The sequence below is a fragment of the Lonchura striata genome, chromosome 3, assembly GCF_050655825.1.
Source record: "Lonchura striata isolate lonStrDom1 chromosome 3, ASM5065582v1, whole genome shotgun sequence".
In the NCBI taxonomy this organism is placed as follows: Eukaryota; Metazoa; Chordata; class Aves; order Passeriformes; family Estrildidae; genus Lonchura; species Lonchura striata.
This window is the reverse complement of record NC_140705.1, coordinates 41266732-41281556: the sequence shown is the minus strand read 5'-3', so window position 1 is coordinate 41281556 and position 14825 is coordinate 41266732. Positions and strand designations below refer to the sequence as shown.

Sequence of the window (14825 nt, the reverse complement as noted above, 5' to 3'; positions counted from 1 at the left end):
AATATAAAAGATGTTGTGAAACAGCTTTCCTATATTTATTAATACAGGGAAAATCTTGAATATTTGGTGTTAAAACTGAGTGTCTCACGTGTGTATTTCCATCATGTTGCAGAAGTGCTCTTGGCCTTTGATTGTTAATGCTGTGCTGGAGCTAGGCATGAGCTCTGCAGAAACGCAACAAAAGCATTCTGTGCTTCAGAATCTTCTATTACTTGTACTATTACTTCTATTAAATACAGTATGAATGCTACATGTTGTATAGGTAGGTATATATTACTGTCTTGTATTACTCAGCAGTGTTCATTGAAGACCTGACTTGGTGAAGATTAGATTTGTGGAATGGCAAAAAATTGTGGTACTTGATTTTGTCATGTAGAAGTGATGATTAAACCTTTCTGTACTCATGTTAAGTTCATTAGAGGACAAAACAAAACTGTGGAAATAAGCTGAGTGGAGTTTGCAAGTGGAATTCTAGAATGAGAAGTCTACTGACTCTCCTTGCTCTTAGCAATCAAATTAAATGTTAAATAACTTGAATGCTACTTAAATAGTCATTCTTTAAAAAAATGCAGATGCTGAAAACATGAAAATATTAATCCAGCTATGTATATATTTACATTAAAAGCCCCCAAAAATGAGAAACACGATTCTATTGTGACAGAACATATTTTAGACATCCAGATTTGTATGTTTATTTCGCATTGTAAAGACTTTAAAGGTCTTCATTGTAAGCACTGACAGATACTTTCAGTATCTACTACCTTTCTTAGTTGATTTTAAGTGGAGAATGTGTTAATATAGAATACTTACGGATAGAGAAAGCAGTTTCAGGAGATGACTTCATCATTATATAGAAGGTGCTGAAGTAATTGGAAAAGGGTACACAGGAGATCCATCATGTGTGAAATAAAGCATGGAAAACTGAGGACATGTGAAATAAAGTATGGAAACTGAAAAAATGAAATATGAAAAGAAATTGCCAGTCTGGTTTGCTGCAAAGAAGTAGCAGTAATACAAACATATTTAGTGTGGGAGGAGCGCATCAGTGGACTGTGGCTTGCAGGAAAAGGCACTCAGAAGGAGGGAGGGAGGAAGGGAGCAATAGACTGGTAGCATAAAACAAACGTTTCATGAATATTGTCTGTTCATCTTAGCAAGGAACAATCTCACCAAGAGTTTCAGTTAACTTTCAGATTCCAGAGAACTTGGTTTCCAGTTCTGCAACAACTTTTGCAGTAGCCAAAAAAAAATATGCATGAGAATCATCTCTCAGAACTACTAGACACAGAGCAATTGTCTACTCCTTGTGAGATGTCCTTCAGGATGTTTTAAGATACCTAATTGCTGCATTTGGCTATTCAGTTTTATGTAAGGGATTTAACCAGCCACTGAGAAGTTGATTAGTATTTTTCCAATAAATATTCAGTCTTATATAGGCCATAGCTAGACTACTAGGGCTCTTTAGTAATGGAAATTTTCACAGATTGTATTGCTATCTGCTACATACTTTCTATTTCATATAAGGCATTTCAAAAGTTACAGATGGCTTATTTTTAGAAAAATGGAAGTACTTATCTGATACCCAGAAATGCTCATCATTTGCTCCTAGAGAAGAATTCTTCAGCCAGCCCTTATTGTGGTTGTTACTAATCTACCCACAGCTGTGAAGTTAGCTGCAAGTTTAGGAAACTTTCCTAGGATCCTTGTCTGAATGTTTCTAAGTGGTTAGGAATCTTTAGCATAGATAGGAGGCTTATGAGAAAACATGGAAGAGCAATATGTAGTAGTTTTTTTAAAGTATCTGAAACATACTGAAGAAGAGGAAGTACTCATAGCCAAGGCAAAAATTTTTAATAGTAATTTTTAACACTTTCTATTCTGTCATTATTTGTCTATATTCTTCCTGAACTCATCTAGAATTTCATCTCCAAATATTTCTGAAAGAAATGTGGCTTCTCTTTTGTCTTAGAAAATTTAGATTTTTGCTAGGGAACATTCCTGAGATGAGACTAAATTTCTGTTGCAATTGTAGTCCTTAAATGTAACTGTTTACCAATTTGTGAGGTTTCTCTCTTAGTAAATCTTCACACACAAGTTTACTATAGAAATTGATACACATTAGAAAATTCAAGCTGTTCTTATAATTATTTCTTAGTTAAAATCAATAAGGAAATGGAATAGCTCTTGTTGTGAGGCTCCTTTGAGAGAACATTTCCAAAAGCTACAGTTTAACATTCATTTTGACTTAAAACCAGCTAATTTAAATGTTCATTGCTATGTGCATGCAGCACCACATGAAAACTTTGCATATGATAATATATTGATTTACCTTAATCTTCATTTTTCTTAATGTACCATGAAATTATGACATTAGCTTTTAGTTTTGTGTGTGTGTACCCTCTTATGACATATGATATTCTGATGTCAAAGCAACTTGTCTCATAAAATATGTTTGGTTTTAAGTGTCAAAGTGACACTTCCTTTTGTTCATTGTAATGACTTTCTAGCCCTAACAAATTAACATATCACAAAACTTATTCCCCATTGCCTCCTTCATAAAAGCAGTATCCATTTAGGGAAAATATAGGCATATGTGGATCACCCCTGTGGTGTTTTATCTTTATCTTATCATCAAAGCTTCCAACTTGGCATGAGACTAGCTTTTCAGGCTCATATTTTCTTTGTAATGTCATTAAAATTACCAAGAGTTTTATATTCAGACAATAGAAAGCTTAGGTCTCATTATTCTTTACCATAGAGCTTATCTGCTCCCTTTTCATGTAGAGAAAATAATCCTTATTTTGGATACATTTTCCCCTTTTTCAGTTGTGGACTTCTTTTTTTAAATCCAGAAGTATACAGCTTTGTTGTTGTCCAAGGACTGTTGAAACCCCACAGACGATAGGAAACTTTTTCTTTTTATGAAAACAGAACCATGCTGTCTCCCTTCATAAAAAACCCAATTGAATGGCATTTGAGTGCTGTTTTTTAGGGATGGAACTTAAGAAATGATGAAAGAGCCACAGAGAGAGACAAGAAATGGTAGGCTTAATCCTAGTGCTGAGAGCTGTTCACTGTTCTTCCTGTCAATAACTTTTCCTCTTTCCTGTCAACTCTTTACTTCAGTTTTGTACTGAGAGAAAGCGTGTTGTATCTTTGAGCCAGTATGAGGCTTGATCTATTAATGATACCTTTTGAATCAGTTTCAATATATTATTAAACTTAATGACATCTTTTCTTAGAGAAAGCCAGTCTGTGGCGGATGGAACTTTTCCCTTTTTGTTTTGTGTGATGCTAAGTTCTTCTCACATCCACATAGAGACATAAGGAAATATGAGTTCTCTAAGAAATGCAGTCACATGGCACCTGAAACATTAGGGCTCTCTTATTAACTAAAATCGCTTTCCTCCAAATCATTTTATAGAAGGTGGGGAGGGGAAAATCCCACACAGAAACCCCTAGCCCACAGCTGCTTGATGTGTGGCAGTGGCAGGGCCGGGTTTGCTGCAGGGCTGGTTTCTGTTGCGCTGTGCCTGCCGCAGCTCGAGCGCTGCAGCTCTGCTGGCTGGCGGAGAGTTGTGGTGCTGCGCTGGTGCTCGCTGCTGCGTGCCAGCGCCACTGTGCTCCTGCTGCAGCCTCCCAGGGAGTAAGGGCAGGAGGCACAAAGAGCAGTCATTCAGATCTGTCTCCACTGCTGGCCCTAAACTCTTCTGCCTCTCTGTCAAAACTAGGAGTTACTGAGGAGGTTTAACACTTGATAGTTCACACACTGCTAAACACACACAGTGATGTGGTAACCCTGGTTTCCTTGGAAGGCTAAGCTTTAAAATAATCTTCCTTCTTCTTAAATCCTGAAATCCTTTTTTTTTTTTTTTAAGACTCATAAAACAGTATAAAATGCTGTTTCAGGCCAAATCTTGCTTTCTCTTCATACTCACTCATGTGTATGTCTGCCCAGGGCGCATAGTCCATTTTGCTGGTCATAGTCCATTTTCCTGGGTAATCCTCCTGGGTCCAGCAGAGGATATTAAAATTCTGGCTTGACTATCCTCACTGGGATACAACTAGCTGCCAGTATTAGGGTCCCATGCTGCTCTTTGTCATTGACCTCTGTTAAGCAACATAAACCATAGTCCTTGGCTTGCTGGTATTTTGTTTTGCTCTGTCAGCACACATTGGGATAGTGGATCCACAATCAGCCAAGTCCTGCTTCTGATATGGGCAGGTTTGGGAATTGCTGTCCTTTGAGATAACCTGCAGGTTTTTGCCTTTTGCAGAATAGAATTCTGTGCTAAACACTGCCATTTTAGAAGTTTCTTAAATACTCATACCTAAAAAAAAAATCAAATTTATTCTAATACAGAAATCACTTCCATAAATGTATGTTTTCTGCTGGATAATGTCATAATTATTTTCCCTTGTCTACAGGTAAGAAAAGTTGCAAGTGCAGTGGTTATCTAGTTTTAGGACTTTATTTTGGTCAAAAATCATTAACAGCTTATCCCAGAATACTTCTGAAGATAACACTAATTTAAGGAATCATATAACAGTGAGGTATTTTGCATATCAATTTGCCTTCAGGGTTTTCTTTGCATAAGGCAAGTCAGTGCTCTGCTGTTTGTAGCTGCTGTTTGACATTATTTCTAATTGCCGAAGTCTTCAGGCTGAATAAGCTGGTGGAAGTTGCCTTGTAGCTATGTATTTGAAATTTTCAAAATAAGTGTATCTGTCTAAGTTTCTAATTAGTCTCTTGTTAGAATATTGATGATGCTGGTGATGATCTCTCCAGTCTACTTATTTTCATGTAAAAATATTGAGAAAATTTGCTAAGATTTGTGATTTTGCACTTGTCTCTTTTTCAGATATGGTAGGCAGTTTTAGCATTTGCACAAGGAGCTGGTGGAAGATTTTAATCATATTCAAATTATGCTGTGATTGATTGTGCTATTTTTTATTATAAGACAAATAGTAAAGAATTATATGTAATCAAAAGTGATGGTCAGATAAATAGGTTTAGGCCTATTAAGCAATACATACATACACTTTCAATCTGATAGTCTGGTTTTTTATGTCTTGTTATAAGAAAAACACTTTTCTTCCTGTAACTGATCAATTTAGTGTTTTAACTATAGATTTCAATTTGATTAAAATAAGCCTTGAACATGTAGATTGAGACTTCTAAGACATTAGTTTTGATGTTTTAATACTGTTTTTGAAGTTTTCCTTGCTGTGATTCATATATTTTTACTAGTGTAAATTCTAGTTGGAGTAAAATTGTATAGTCATCTGTGGATACAGAAATACATGAAAACAGAGCATAATCCCAATATACTGAGGAGAGATGGTATTTAAAAGACTAATTGGCCATGTCTTTGTTGTATGTGTAATCCCAGACTAAAAATGTGTCCCATACTGAAGATCAGATTTCCATCAATTTTTGTTGGACTGCAAAAGCAGTAATGGGAAAAGTAAGCAAAAGTTGAATATTGAGTAAAAATTTGTTATAACTTCATTATCTTTGTGCAGGTGTCTTTCCCAATGAAAATCTTTTAATCAGCTTTCTTACTCTGCCTTTTTCTATGGTATAAGTAAAATTCAAAGTGTGCTGGGGGAATTCCTGGAATTTTGCTGGCTTTTTTTAAATCTGCCTATTTCTAAATTTTTATTTAGTTAATGATTTTCTTCTAATTGACAACGGATAGTAAAATCCAAAAATTTAAACCTATCACAGACAGACCTTCAAGACTTCTCTGAAGGAAGGAGTAACTTCATTCATCCTCTTGAAGCTGGTGTTTGATCCCACTGGAGACTGCCTGGGAGCCAGGCACTCCTGGTTCCTTAGAAAATTTCCTTCTTCTGCCTTATCTGATTCCTGAACTCAGTGAGATTGCCATGTGAGAGTCCTCCAGCCTCTGTGTTGAGGAATAGCCATGAGAAAAGCATTGTACATGCACATAGGTTAGCAACAACTTGTCTTAAGAGGGCTTGAAGTATCTGGTTACTGTTCTGTTTGTTGTGAGACCACTGCAGTCAAGCTGAGCTTGCTTAGACTCTGCCAAGACTCCTAGATGGTTTGTAGGGTTGGAAGATTATTTCTGTATAGATGGACTAAATGTAATAGCTGTTTTATTCAAAAAAGCGAGGCTTTAAAAAAAGAAAAGCAGATCTGTGAGCTGAATTATTTTCTTACACACCTAATACCTGTTATTAATAGGAATGGTAAATCATCCTATATCTGGCTTGCCTCATTTTAATCAAACTGTAAGGAACATAAAAAACCAAAACATCTGAGATTTGCTTTTAAATCAAGTGTTCTTCTATATTCTGTAGTTGTTTGAAAGGATGATAGTCTCTTCAGCACAGCAGTAATTAGCAATCAGTGTATACATTATATCCATAAAGTTTGTATTGAATTTTTTATATTTAAAAAAACCCTCTATCTTCAATGTCCTTGTTTTTGTTACTGAATCTTTTTAAGCAGTATACTAGGTACCATATCCAGACAGCTTTTCCAATAACCCTGTAGGCTAAGAAAAATGTTCTATTTACCCTATTTTTTTTTTATTTTTTTTTTAATGAAGCAATCATTTCAGTTGCTTCAGAGCTACTAGGACAGAAGAAACTTGAGATCTTGCTATGGTGATTATTCTTCCACAGCTGTTTGAAAACTGTGCCTTGTAAAGTAATATCATCTGCAAATGCCTCAAAATGCAGGAGTAGCAGTTAATTGTGTAGGTGGGACTTGAACCAAAACCTGCTGTTAGGTTATAAAAGTACAGAGGACAACCACTGATTGGTTGAATTTGGATTTCTGTTTCATTTATTGCTGTAGAACAGTACTAAGACTCAAGCAAGGTACAAGGACTGTTCATAGTCTATTTTTGTGTGAATGTGTAAAATAAAATATTTTCTGAGATTTATAGGGCTCTTTCCCACCTCAAGGAAGATGTAGAAGTCAAGAAAATGCCTTTGTGATGACCGATAGTTTATGATGTCAAAGTATTACTCACAGTTCCGTGCCTCATATTTGAGGACCTCCAAAACCCCTTGTAAATTATACTTTATAGAATTGAAAAGAGAATAGTACCTATTTAACATTCAGAGTAAAATCTTGTTCCAGTCTTGAACATAAAGATGTGCTTTTTTATGGCTGAGCCTTACTTGAAAAAATTTGCTATCTCATGTGCCTCATTGGGGTCCAGCTCCTTTCTGGTAACTAGCAGATAGACTGCTGTCTGTATGTAAGACTCTTGTCTGCCTCCTTGCCTTTTCCATACAGTTAGCATATATTCAGGAGAAATCATTTGCATGGGGACCTTTGCCTCACCTTTCTAATGCAATATGACACGTCTTGTCCTTTTGTTCCTACATTGATTACTCAGTACGCTTTCTTCCAGATACTAAGCACATAAAATGAGATGTAAAAATCACTCAAAAAAATATCAGTGACCATATATCTCACTCATCTCTGTCTTCATGGTTATGGAGTAGTAGCTGAAGTCATGTGGGACCTTTGTTAGTGAAGACAGTCAGGGTTACCTTTTGGGCACAATCTATTCCTGACTTCAAGGAGTGTAATAATTTGGCTGGGATTCAAGAAACTCTGATTGACACACGGCCTCTCCATCTGTTGACCACTGTCAAGTTTATCTCATTATAACTTAATAGAAAGTCAGCTATGAATATTTACTAGATTCTTTTGCCACCTTTCAGAGGCTTGGGTGTTGATTTTTCAGACCAGAACATATAATAACATATCAAATCTGAGATGTTTGTGCCTGGTGGATTTGGTTTACATGGCCAAGCCTTGCTAGTAGGGGGTGCTTTAAGGGTGGTTTCTGTGAGAAGCTGCAGAAAGCTTCTCCCATGTCTGGCAGAGCCAAAGATGGATGTGCTGTGGGTCAAGGCTGTGCCAGATATAAATGGTGGTAACGTCTCTGTGATAACATATCTAAGAAGATGAAAATTTATCATGCAGTTGGCTCCTGGCAGGGACCTGCAGACCAGTAGAGAGAGAAGCCCATGCCAGAGCAGGTTTCTTGGTAGGACTTGTGAACCCATGGGGAACCCACACCAGAGCAGCCTGTCCTTGAAAGACTGCACTTTCAAGGAAGAGTGACCCACATGGCAGCAGTTTGAGGGGATCTGTTGCCTGTGGGATGGACTCAGACTGGAGAAGTTCATGGGGAACTCTCTCCCCTTGGAGGGACCCCACGATGCAGCAGGCAGAGGACTCCTCTCCTGAGCAGTGAGAGAAACTGCTGGTGATGGACTGACCATATCCCCCATTCCTTGTCTCCCTGCACCACTGGGGGAGGAGGGAGAGCTGGGAAGGAGAGAGGGGTGGGAGAAGGTATTTTTATGGATTTATTTTATTTCTCAATATTCTGCTCTGATTTTGATAGTAATAAGCCTCCTGCATGGATGTGTTTTCATGAGCATCAAAAAATGATAAGGTAAAGGATTGCACTTTAAAGCAGCAGCATTCTGTGATAGTTATTAATACCTTAATTATAAAGCAATGGATTACTCCTACAGTATGAACAAATATGAATATTAATAATATTTTGGTCTTGCAATTTCTCAAGTTTAGTTATTTCTGGTCTTTGCAAACTTTTTCTAGCATTGTCATTATTGCTCCCGTCAGTGGTAGGTGGTGACAGATCTTGCTGTGTAACTTATTCTCTGTCTCTCAGTACTTCTGCTTGGTTTAGCTCTCAATTGCTGTTTTCCACTCATGAGCTCTGGCAGATTTCTGGTGAGCATGGGAGACATCTTGTCAATAAGAACAGGTCATTGCTTCTGATCTTCTGTATTCTTTTGCTTTTTCCCCCTCATTCTTGAGCAATGAGCTTAGTCTGTCTTAGCTGTTTAAAATGTCCTGTAAGCCTCCTTTATATTCAGGAACAGCAAAGTGACCAAGCCAGCTCTCAAGCTGCTGATGAAGGCAAAATGGAGTGACTTTCACCACACAGGTGTTGCAGAGTCTGGCGTGTAGTATTGTATGAGTTTTGGTCTCTCTGACTGGTAAGGTGTCTGGAGAGCGGGATGTCCAATTTCACCTTGGTGCTTTTCCATTGAGCCCGTGTCTCACTGGTGCTGGAGTTTTTGCTTCATGATCTCTGACCATGAAGTAGAATGTATTGTGTAACATTGCTGCTTCTTTGTGAGGTTCTGCTTTTCTTACTGGGTAAAGATTATTATGTGGATGGTTTTTGTTTCAGACTAGATTGGGAAAACAGTAGGGGGGAAACATTGTCCTGTTCAAAAAAAAAAAAAAAAAAAAAAAAGGATCTTATCTATTTCCCCAGCAAATACCATTTTTTCTGACCAATGCTTTTCTAGATTGTTCTTAAGAACTTTCAGTGAGAGAGATGCTTTGGAGTCCTGTGCAGAGATAGAGATCTACAGTGGATGTTTTAGAGCTAGTGTGTTTGTCGTCTGATGGTGATGGTGGTGGTGTGAGTTTATGTTTGGGCATTTTGGGCAGTAACATGCTAAGTCAGAATGTGCTTACATTGTGTTTGCTGCCTTGATGAGAAATTAGTGTTTGAGCCCAGATCTGGTTGAATTGAAAGAATTTCATTTCCCTATGTTGCTAGTATTTCACAGTCAAGAAATTATTAGTTAAGTTGAGAGAAGTTTGTATTCCGTTCTTTGTACAATTAAGCTATTTCAAATACATTTATTTTCTTGTTGCTTCAGTGATTATTTTTTTCCTCTCTCTCTTAAGTATTTGCCCCTGGAAAATACTTACCCAAATTTACCAGTATTAAATTGCCACTTTCTTTTGAAATGTAAAAACAAGGTCATCATATAGCTTTAGATAATATTAGTTAAAATGTGTCTGTAAAGTGACAGTAAATATCTATGCAAAATAGAAGAATTAATGATCAGTGCTAGTGAAGGCTGGATAAAGGGAAATCCATCTAGCTTGAGAACTCTAACAGCAGAATTGATGTCTAACCAGCAGTCTCCTGTTCTATATTTTTGTAGTTTGTTAATTTTGAAAATCTTTTATTTGTCCACACTTATTGAATTCTCTTACTTTACTTTTTCTGGAGACTGCTTCTCCAGCTTTCTATCACTGGTTACTCTAATGAAAGAAATACAAGACTTTATACCTTTCAGCCATTAGTTCATGGTCTCTGCAAACTGCACCATCACTGTTCTAATTTGCACAAACTTTATATTTTCCTAGAAACCCCTGAGGGCCTTATTTTCCCCTCCCTTATTTTAAAATGACAGCTTGTATTATGAAGTACAGATTGGCCTGAAAAAAAAGGGATCATTGATTTGATACCACTGGCACTGTTCAGAATTTTGCAAATATGTGAAGAGGCAACATAAAGTTATTTCAAGCTGTTCCCCAAGGGCAGTAGTCATAGAGAGCCACAGAAAAATTCTTTGTTAAGGAGTTGGCAAATTAAATACAGGACAGTAAGAGACCTCTCTTTCCTTTTATAGTTAGAACAGAATTGCTTGAATCCTACAGTGCCAAAGTCTTACTCTTTCATAGAACATAGCATCAAAGTACATTATACATTTTATTCTTACCAGATTCCTGAAGATATATGGATAATATTAGAAGCAAATTCAAAAAACACTAAGGAGAAGCTGTCCTGTTTTCCTTTTTGGAGATAGAAAAAAATAGAGAAAATATTGTTTTGAGCAGTATTAAAAATCAAAAATGTGTTTTGAGTAAGTTAGTGCTTACTGTAACGCTTTGATTTTTGACAAAATAATTATAGATAAGATATAGATGAAAGTACTTTTAATGTTTTGGGTTGTTTTTTTTTTTTTCCATTAAAACACAGTAATGTGGAAAATGGAACTTTAAATAGGCAACTGTGTTTGTCTAACCTGCTACAAGAGAATCATTTGAGTAAGAATATCATTGGGCCAAAATATTACTTACTGGTAGAGAATTCTTTTCTGGTATACATCACTTACATTATATGCTTGAATTACACATAGGGGTATATGTATGGGTACTGAAGTCAGGACTAGTGTCATCTTAAATGTTTCTTCATATTCCTGCTGTACACCCCATATGTGATATTTTTTTTTAATAGGATGAGCCTGTGAAAATGCAGTAGGCTATACCTCCTCTTGACTGTAGAGGGAATAACTTTCTACATACCTGACTTTCATGAGAAAGCATTGATTCTCTTGATTCATCTGCATACATTATGGAGAAGTAAATTTACAGCATATGTAAATAACCATAAAGACATTTAAAGTTTAGTCTTGAGAAGAGTTAAATTTTATATAAGAATCCCAAAGAGAAAGTGAGTTTTACTTAATAGACTAAATTCACAGATTTTTAAATATTTCCAGCTGAAAACTTTCTGTAATTCTCCCTTCTTGTAATAGAGAACCCAGTATTAGAAATTATACCATTTGGACTGAATTACTGAGAGGTGAAGTTCATTCATTTGTTAGGTATTGTCAACAGTTATGATGTTGCCAAGGATAGAAATATTGCAGTCCTATTTAAAAATTTATGTACATTTGGATATGACTTATGACTTTATTTTCTTTGTAGTTATTTGAACTGCTAGGCCCTGAAGGTTTTGAACTCATAGAGAAAGTCCTACAGAACAGAGCTCTGATTCTGGAAAGATCTTTGACTTGTCCAAATGATAACAGGTTCCAGGCTCTCCAAGGTAAGTGACTACAAAACTTTTGTTCCAATTCAGATAAAAAGTAGGTTTCTAACTGTTCTATTTCCAACAATAGTACTTTCCATGTGTAATTAAAAAACAAGCAAAAAAAATCCCAGAAGACAATGGAGGAATGTCTTTCTGGACTTAAGCAAACTGATACAGAAGAAACAAATATAGATTGCATATATTTATTTCATTTTCAACTGCCTGTGGGCATGTGCAAATTTTGAATGTATTAACAATTACCCTTTTCCTGTTTTAATGGATTACTCTGGAAATAATCTGATATTCTATTATTCCTCATTTGCTTTCCTTCTTCCTCTCTACTATGTACTATCATCTAATGTAGGCTTTGGGGAAGAAAAGCACAGTCACAACCACTTCTGAACATAATAAAGTCAAGCTTAAGCATGAATAAGTGAGAGAGGGGGAAAAAAGGATTTCAGGTTTTGTACAGTCATTTTTGCTTTTATAAGTTCATATATCTTCACAAAGTAATTATTTTAAAATAAGTTTTACACATCATTGTTTTAAAACAAGTCTTACTACTTTCTTCTCTAATAATAATAAATCTAATAGCATATAGGTTGTGACTTGGGAAAAATCTTAAATAGACATAGCACCATGCAGCCCTTTGCTTGTTCACTGCATATGGAGTTAGAAAAATGTGAATGGAGCCAGTAATGGTGGACTTATTTATTTCCACAATAATTTTAAAATGCAAGTGACCCCTTTTTAATGTTTGTCTTCAATGAAATATTACATAAAAAAGTGTTTAGAAGTTCATCTCTTGTTGTGCTAATGGTTAGTCTAAACTCATCAGAACAGCTGTTAACCAACCTGTTCATGATTTCAAAGATTAATGTCTTGCTATAGGGCAAGGCTTTCTGTCCTGATAGCTTTCTCTTCTTAGGTCATCAAATAAAAAAATTAAAATACTTTCACTAGAAAGTGAATTAATTAATTTTTCTCATATGTACAGAGTTTAGTTACAGGAGTATTTTCTTCTCACTTAGCAGAATTAGTATTTGGGAAGCTTTTATGAAATTACTCTTCATTATGCCATCAGTAAAATCTATCATAGTAATTTCTGCTAGAATGTGGAGGAAGAATATTTTCAAAGTTATGTTTTTCAGATGATAGAAAAGCATTAGCTGATTTAATGCTTTTTTTTCACTGATGAGAGAAAACTGTGGTAAAAAAGTCAGTGATATTCAGGGTATTTTCTCTGAGACTGAAGATGCTCTTGGCCCTGAGTTCAGTATTTTAATTAGGTTTTATTCTTTTTAAGTTGATAAAAATGGTATTTCTAATGGGGAAATCTTACCTTTCCAAAAGTTCACTTGGGGAAGAGGCTGATTTCTGTCTACAGAAATGTAGTCAATTTTGAGTAATTTGTGCCTTTAAAAAATTAGCACAAGTCAAGAAACTGTACATGTACTGCTTATTTGTACTGTACATGCTGTGTTATTTGACTATTTCTTATGTAATTTACTTCTGTGACACTAAAGGTGATTGTTGTGTTTATCAGACAAATCAAGTAACATGGCTTTGCCCTGGTGTGTTCAGTCTGAATTAAATTTGGTCAGGAAATTGCAGTCGTTATTGTCCCCTTTTAATACAAGTGAGTTAAAGCTGCAGACATGATGGTATTAATGTGGACATTCTGACAGTTTATTAGAATTCTTTCAATGCTCTTCAACAAGTTATTGTTGCCTTATCCAGTATGCATGCTGTGAAGTGTAGGAGTTTCACTGTTGCTGTAGGTGAAAACTAAGCAGCACAAATTGTTCAAAATGTCAGTCAAGTGGGTTTATTTGATGAAAAAAGGTTTTCAAGTTTCTCACTTCAGAGTTTGGCTGCAGAAATACATATGAAACATAACCGAGCTAAGTATTTAATATTCAGTCAATCCTATATAAACTAATAATCTGTTTGCAGAATATTGAAAAATTACATTTAAAACCACCAATATTGTTAAAATGAAAACAAAATAAATCTCTCCCAGCCTGTTATATATAAAAGACTTGGTTGTGTCTTTGATTTTAGCCAGTAGTGATCTCGGAAAGGTGAATGTAACTGAGTTTTTTGGGTTCCCTGCTCCCCTGGACTTATTGTTTACTGTAATTGTTCTGTGGTTCTGATTCTTCTTTATAATCCTGCTACTTATCGACGGAAAAGGAAGGAGTCCTTGTGATTGTATAGAGCAGGATAGATTTCCTCACTTGTTCAGGGAAATTGCATTGTGAGTATGCTTTCAATACAATCATGATATCTAGTATATATACACTAATTGTTATGTGAAGAGGCTATTTAAAAAAAATCACCCTGTTTAATCTGTTGTCACACCATCCTGCTTATCAGTGCATGTATATAAGAGCAGTGATAAGAGGCATTTACTTCCACTGTAAATGAAGTTGTTATAAATACAGAAAACAAAAAATGGCCTTTGTTTTGCTGCTAGTCCATTCCCTTGCTTTAGGATTAAGTGTATTTTAAATGTCCTGCCTCTGGGACATGAGCTGGTGGTACTTTTAGATGTCTTGAAGCCAGCTGCTGCACAGTCTACATAAACCTCAACTATTTTTAAGCACACAATATATGCAAACACAGAGACAAAAACCCCCCCAAAACAAAAATGAAACCAAACATCAAAACCCTAACGTTTAGAATGAAACTGGGGAAAAAATATGGAATCCAGTATTTATGAAGATACATGCTTGTTATCATATTGCAGAACAGTGCAAGAAGTTTATAGGAGAAAATGCTAAACCAAATTATGGTTGTCAAGTCACAATTCAGTCTGAACAAGAAAAATTGTTAATGAAGCAATATCGTCGGGAAGAAAAACGAAATGCCAGAAAAGAAAAACAAGCTGTGGAAGATGGAGAAGGTTCTGGAGAAGGACAAATGTGCTTTGATGCCAAAGAGCTGCGGATGCAAAGGTAATAAATCCCAAAAGTAGAGAAATGCTTCTGTTGTAATTGCTACTTCAACATATCATAACAGTTTATATTCTTTTAGTTTCCTTTGGTGATTAGGTGATTCTGACTTCAAGTCACGTTTTATTACAAGCGTAGAATTTCTTTTAATATGAAAATCTAATTTTCAGGAAAGAAAGCAGTGATTTGCTTAATGAGAATCTTCTTGATCTCA

At 35.8% G+C, this 14825-nt stretch overlaps 1 protein-coding gene across 5 annotated transcripts in view; it reads left to right on the top strand.

The window, feature by feature from the left end:
• ASCC3 (activating signal cointegrator 1 complex subunit 3) overlaps positions 1 to 14825 on the top strand; it is a 249939-nt gene that overhangs the window by 29725 nt on the left and 205389 nt on the right. For all 5 annotated transcript variants that reach the window (XM_085574922.1, XM_085574920.1, XM_021533823.4 and 2 more), the window contains exons 5-6: positions 11549 to 11669; positions 14407 to 14614. In XM_085574922.1, the coding sequence (XP_085431048.1) occupies positions 11549 to 11669; positions 14407 to 14614 (329 nt within the window). The remainder of the gene's footprint in view (positions 1 to 11548; positions 11670 to 14406; positions 14615 to 14825) is intronic.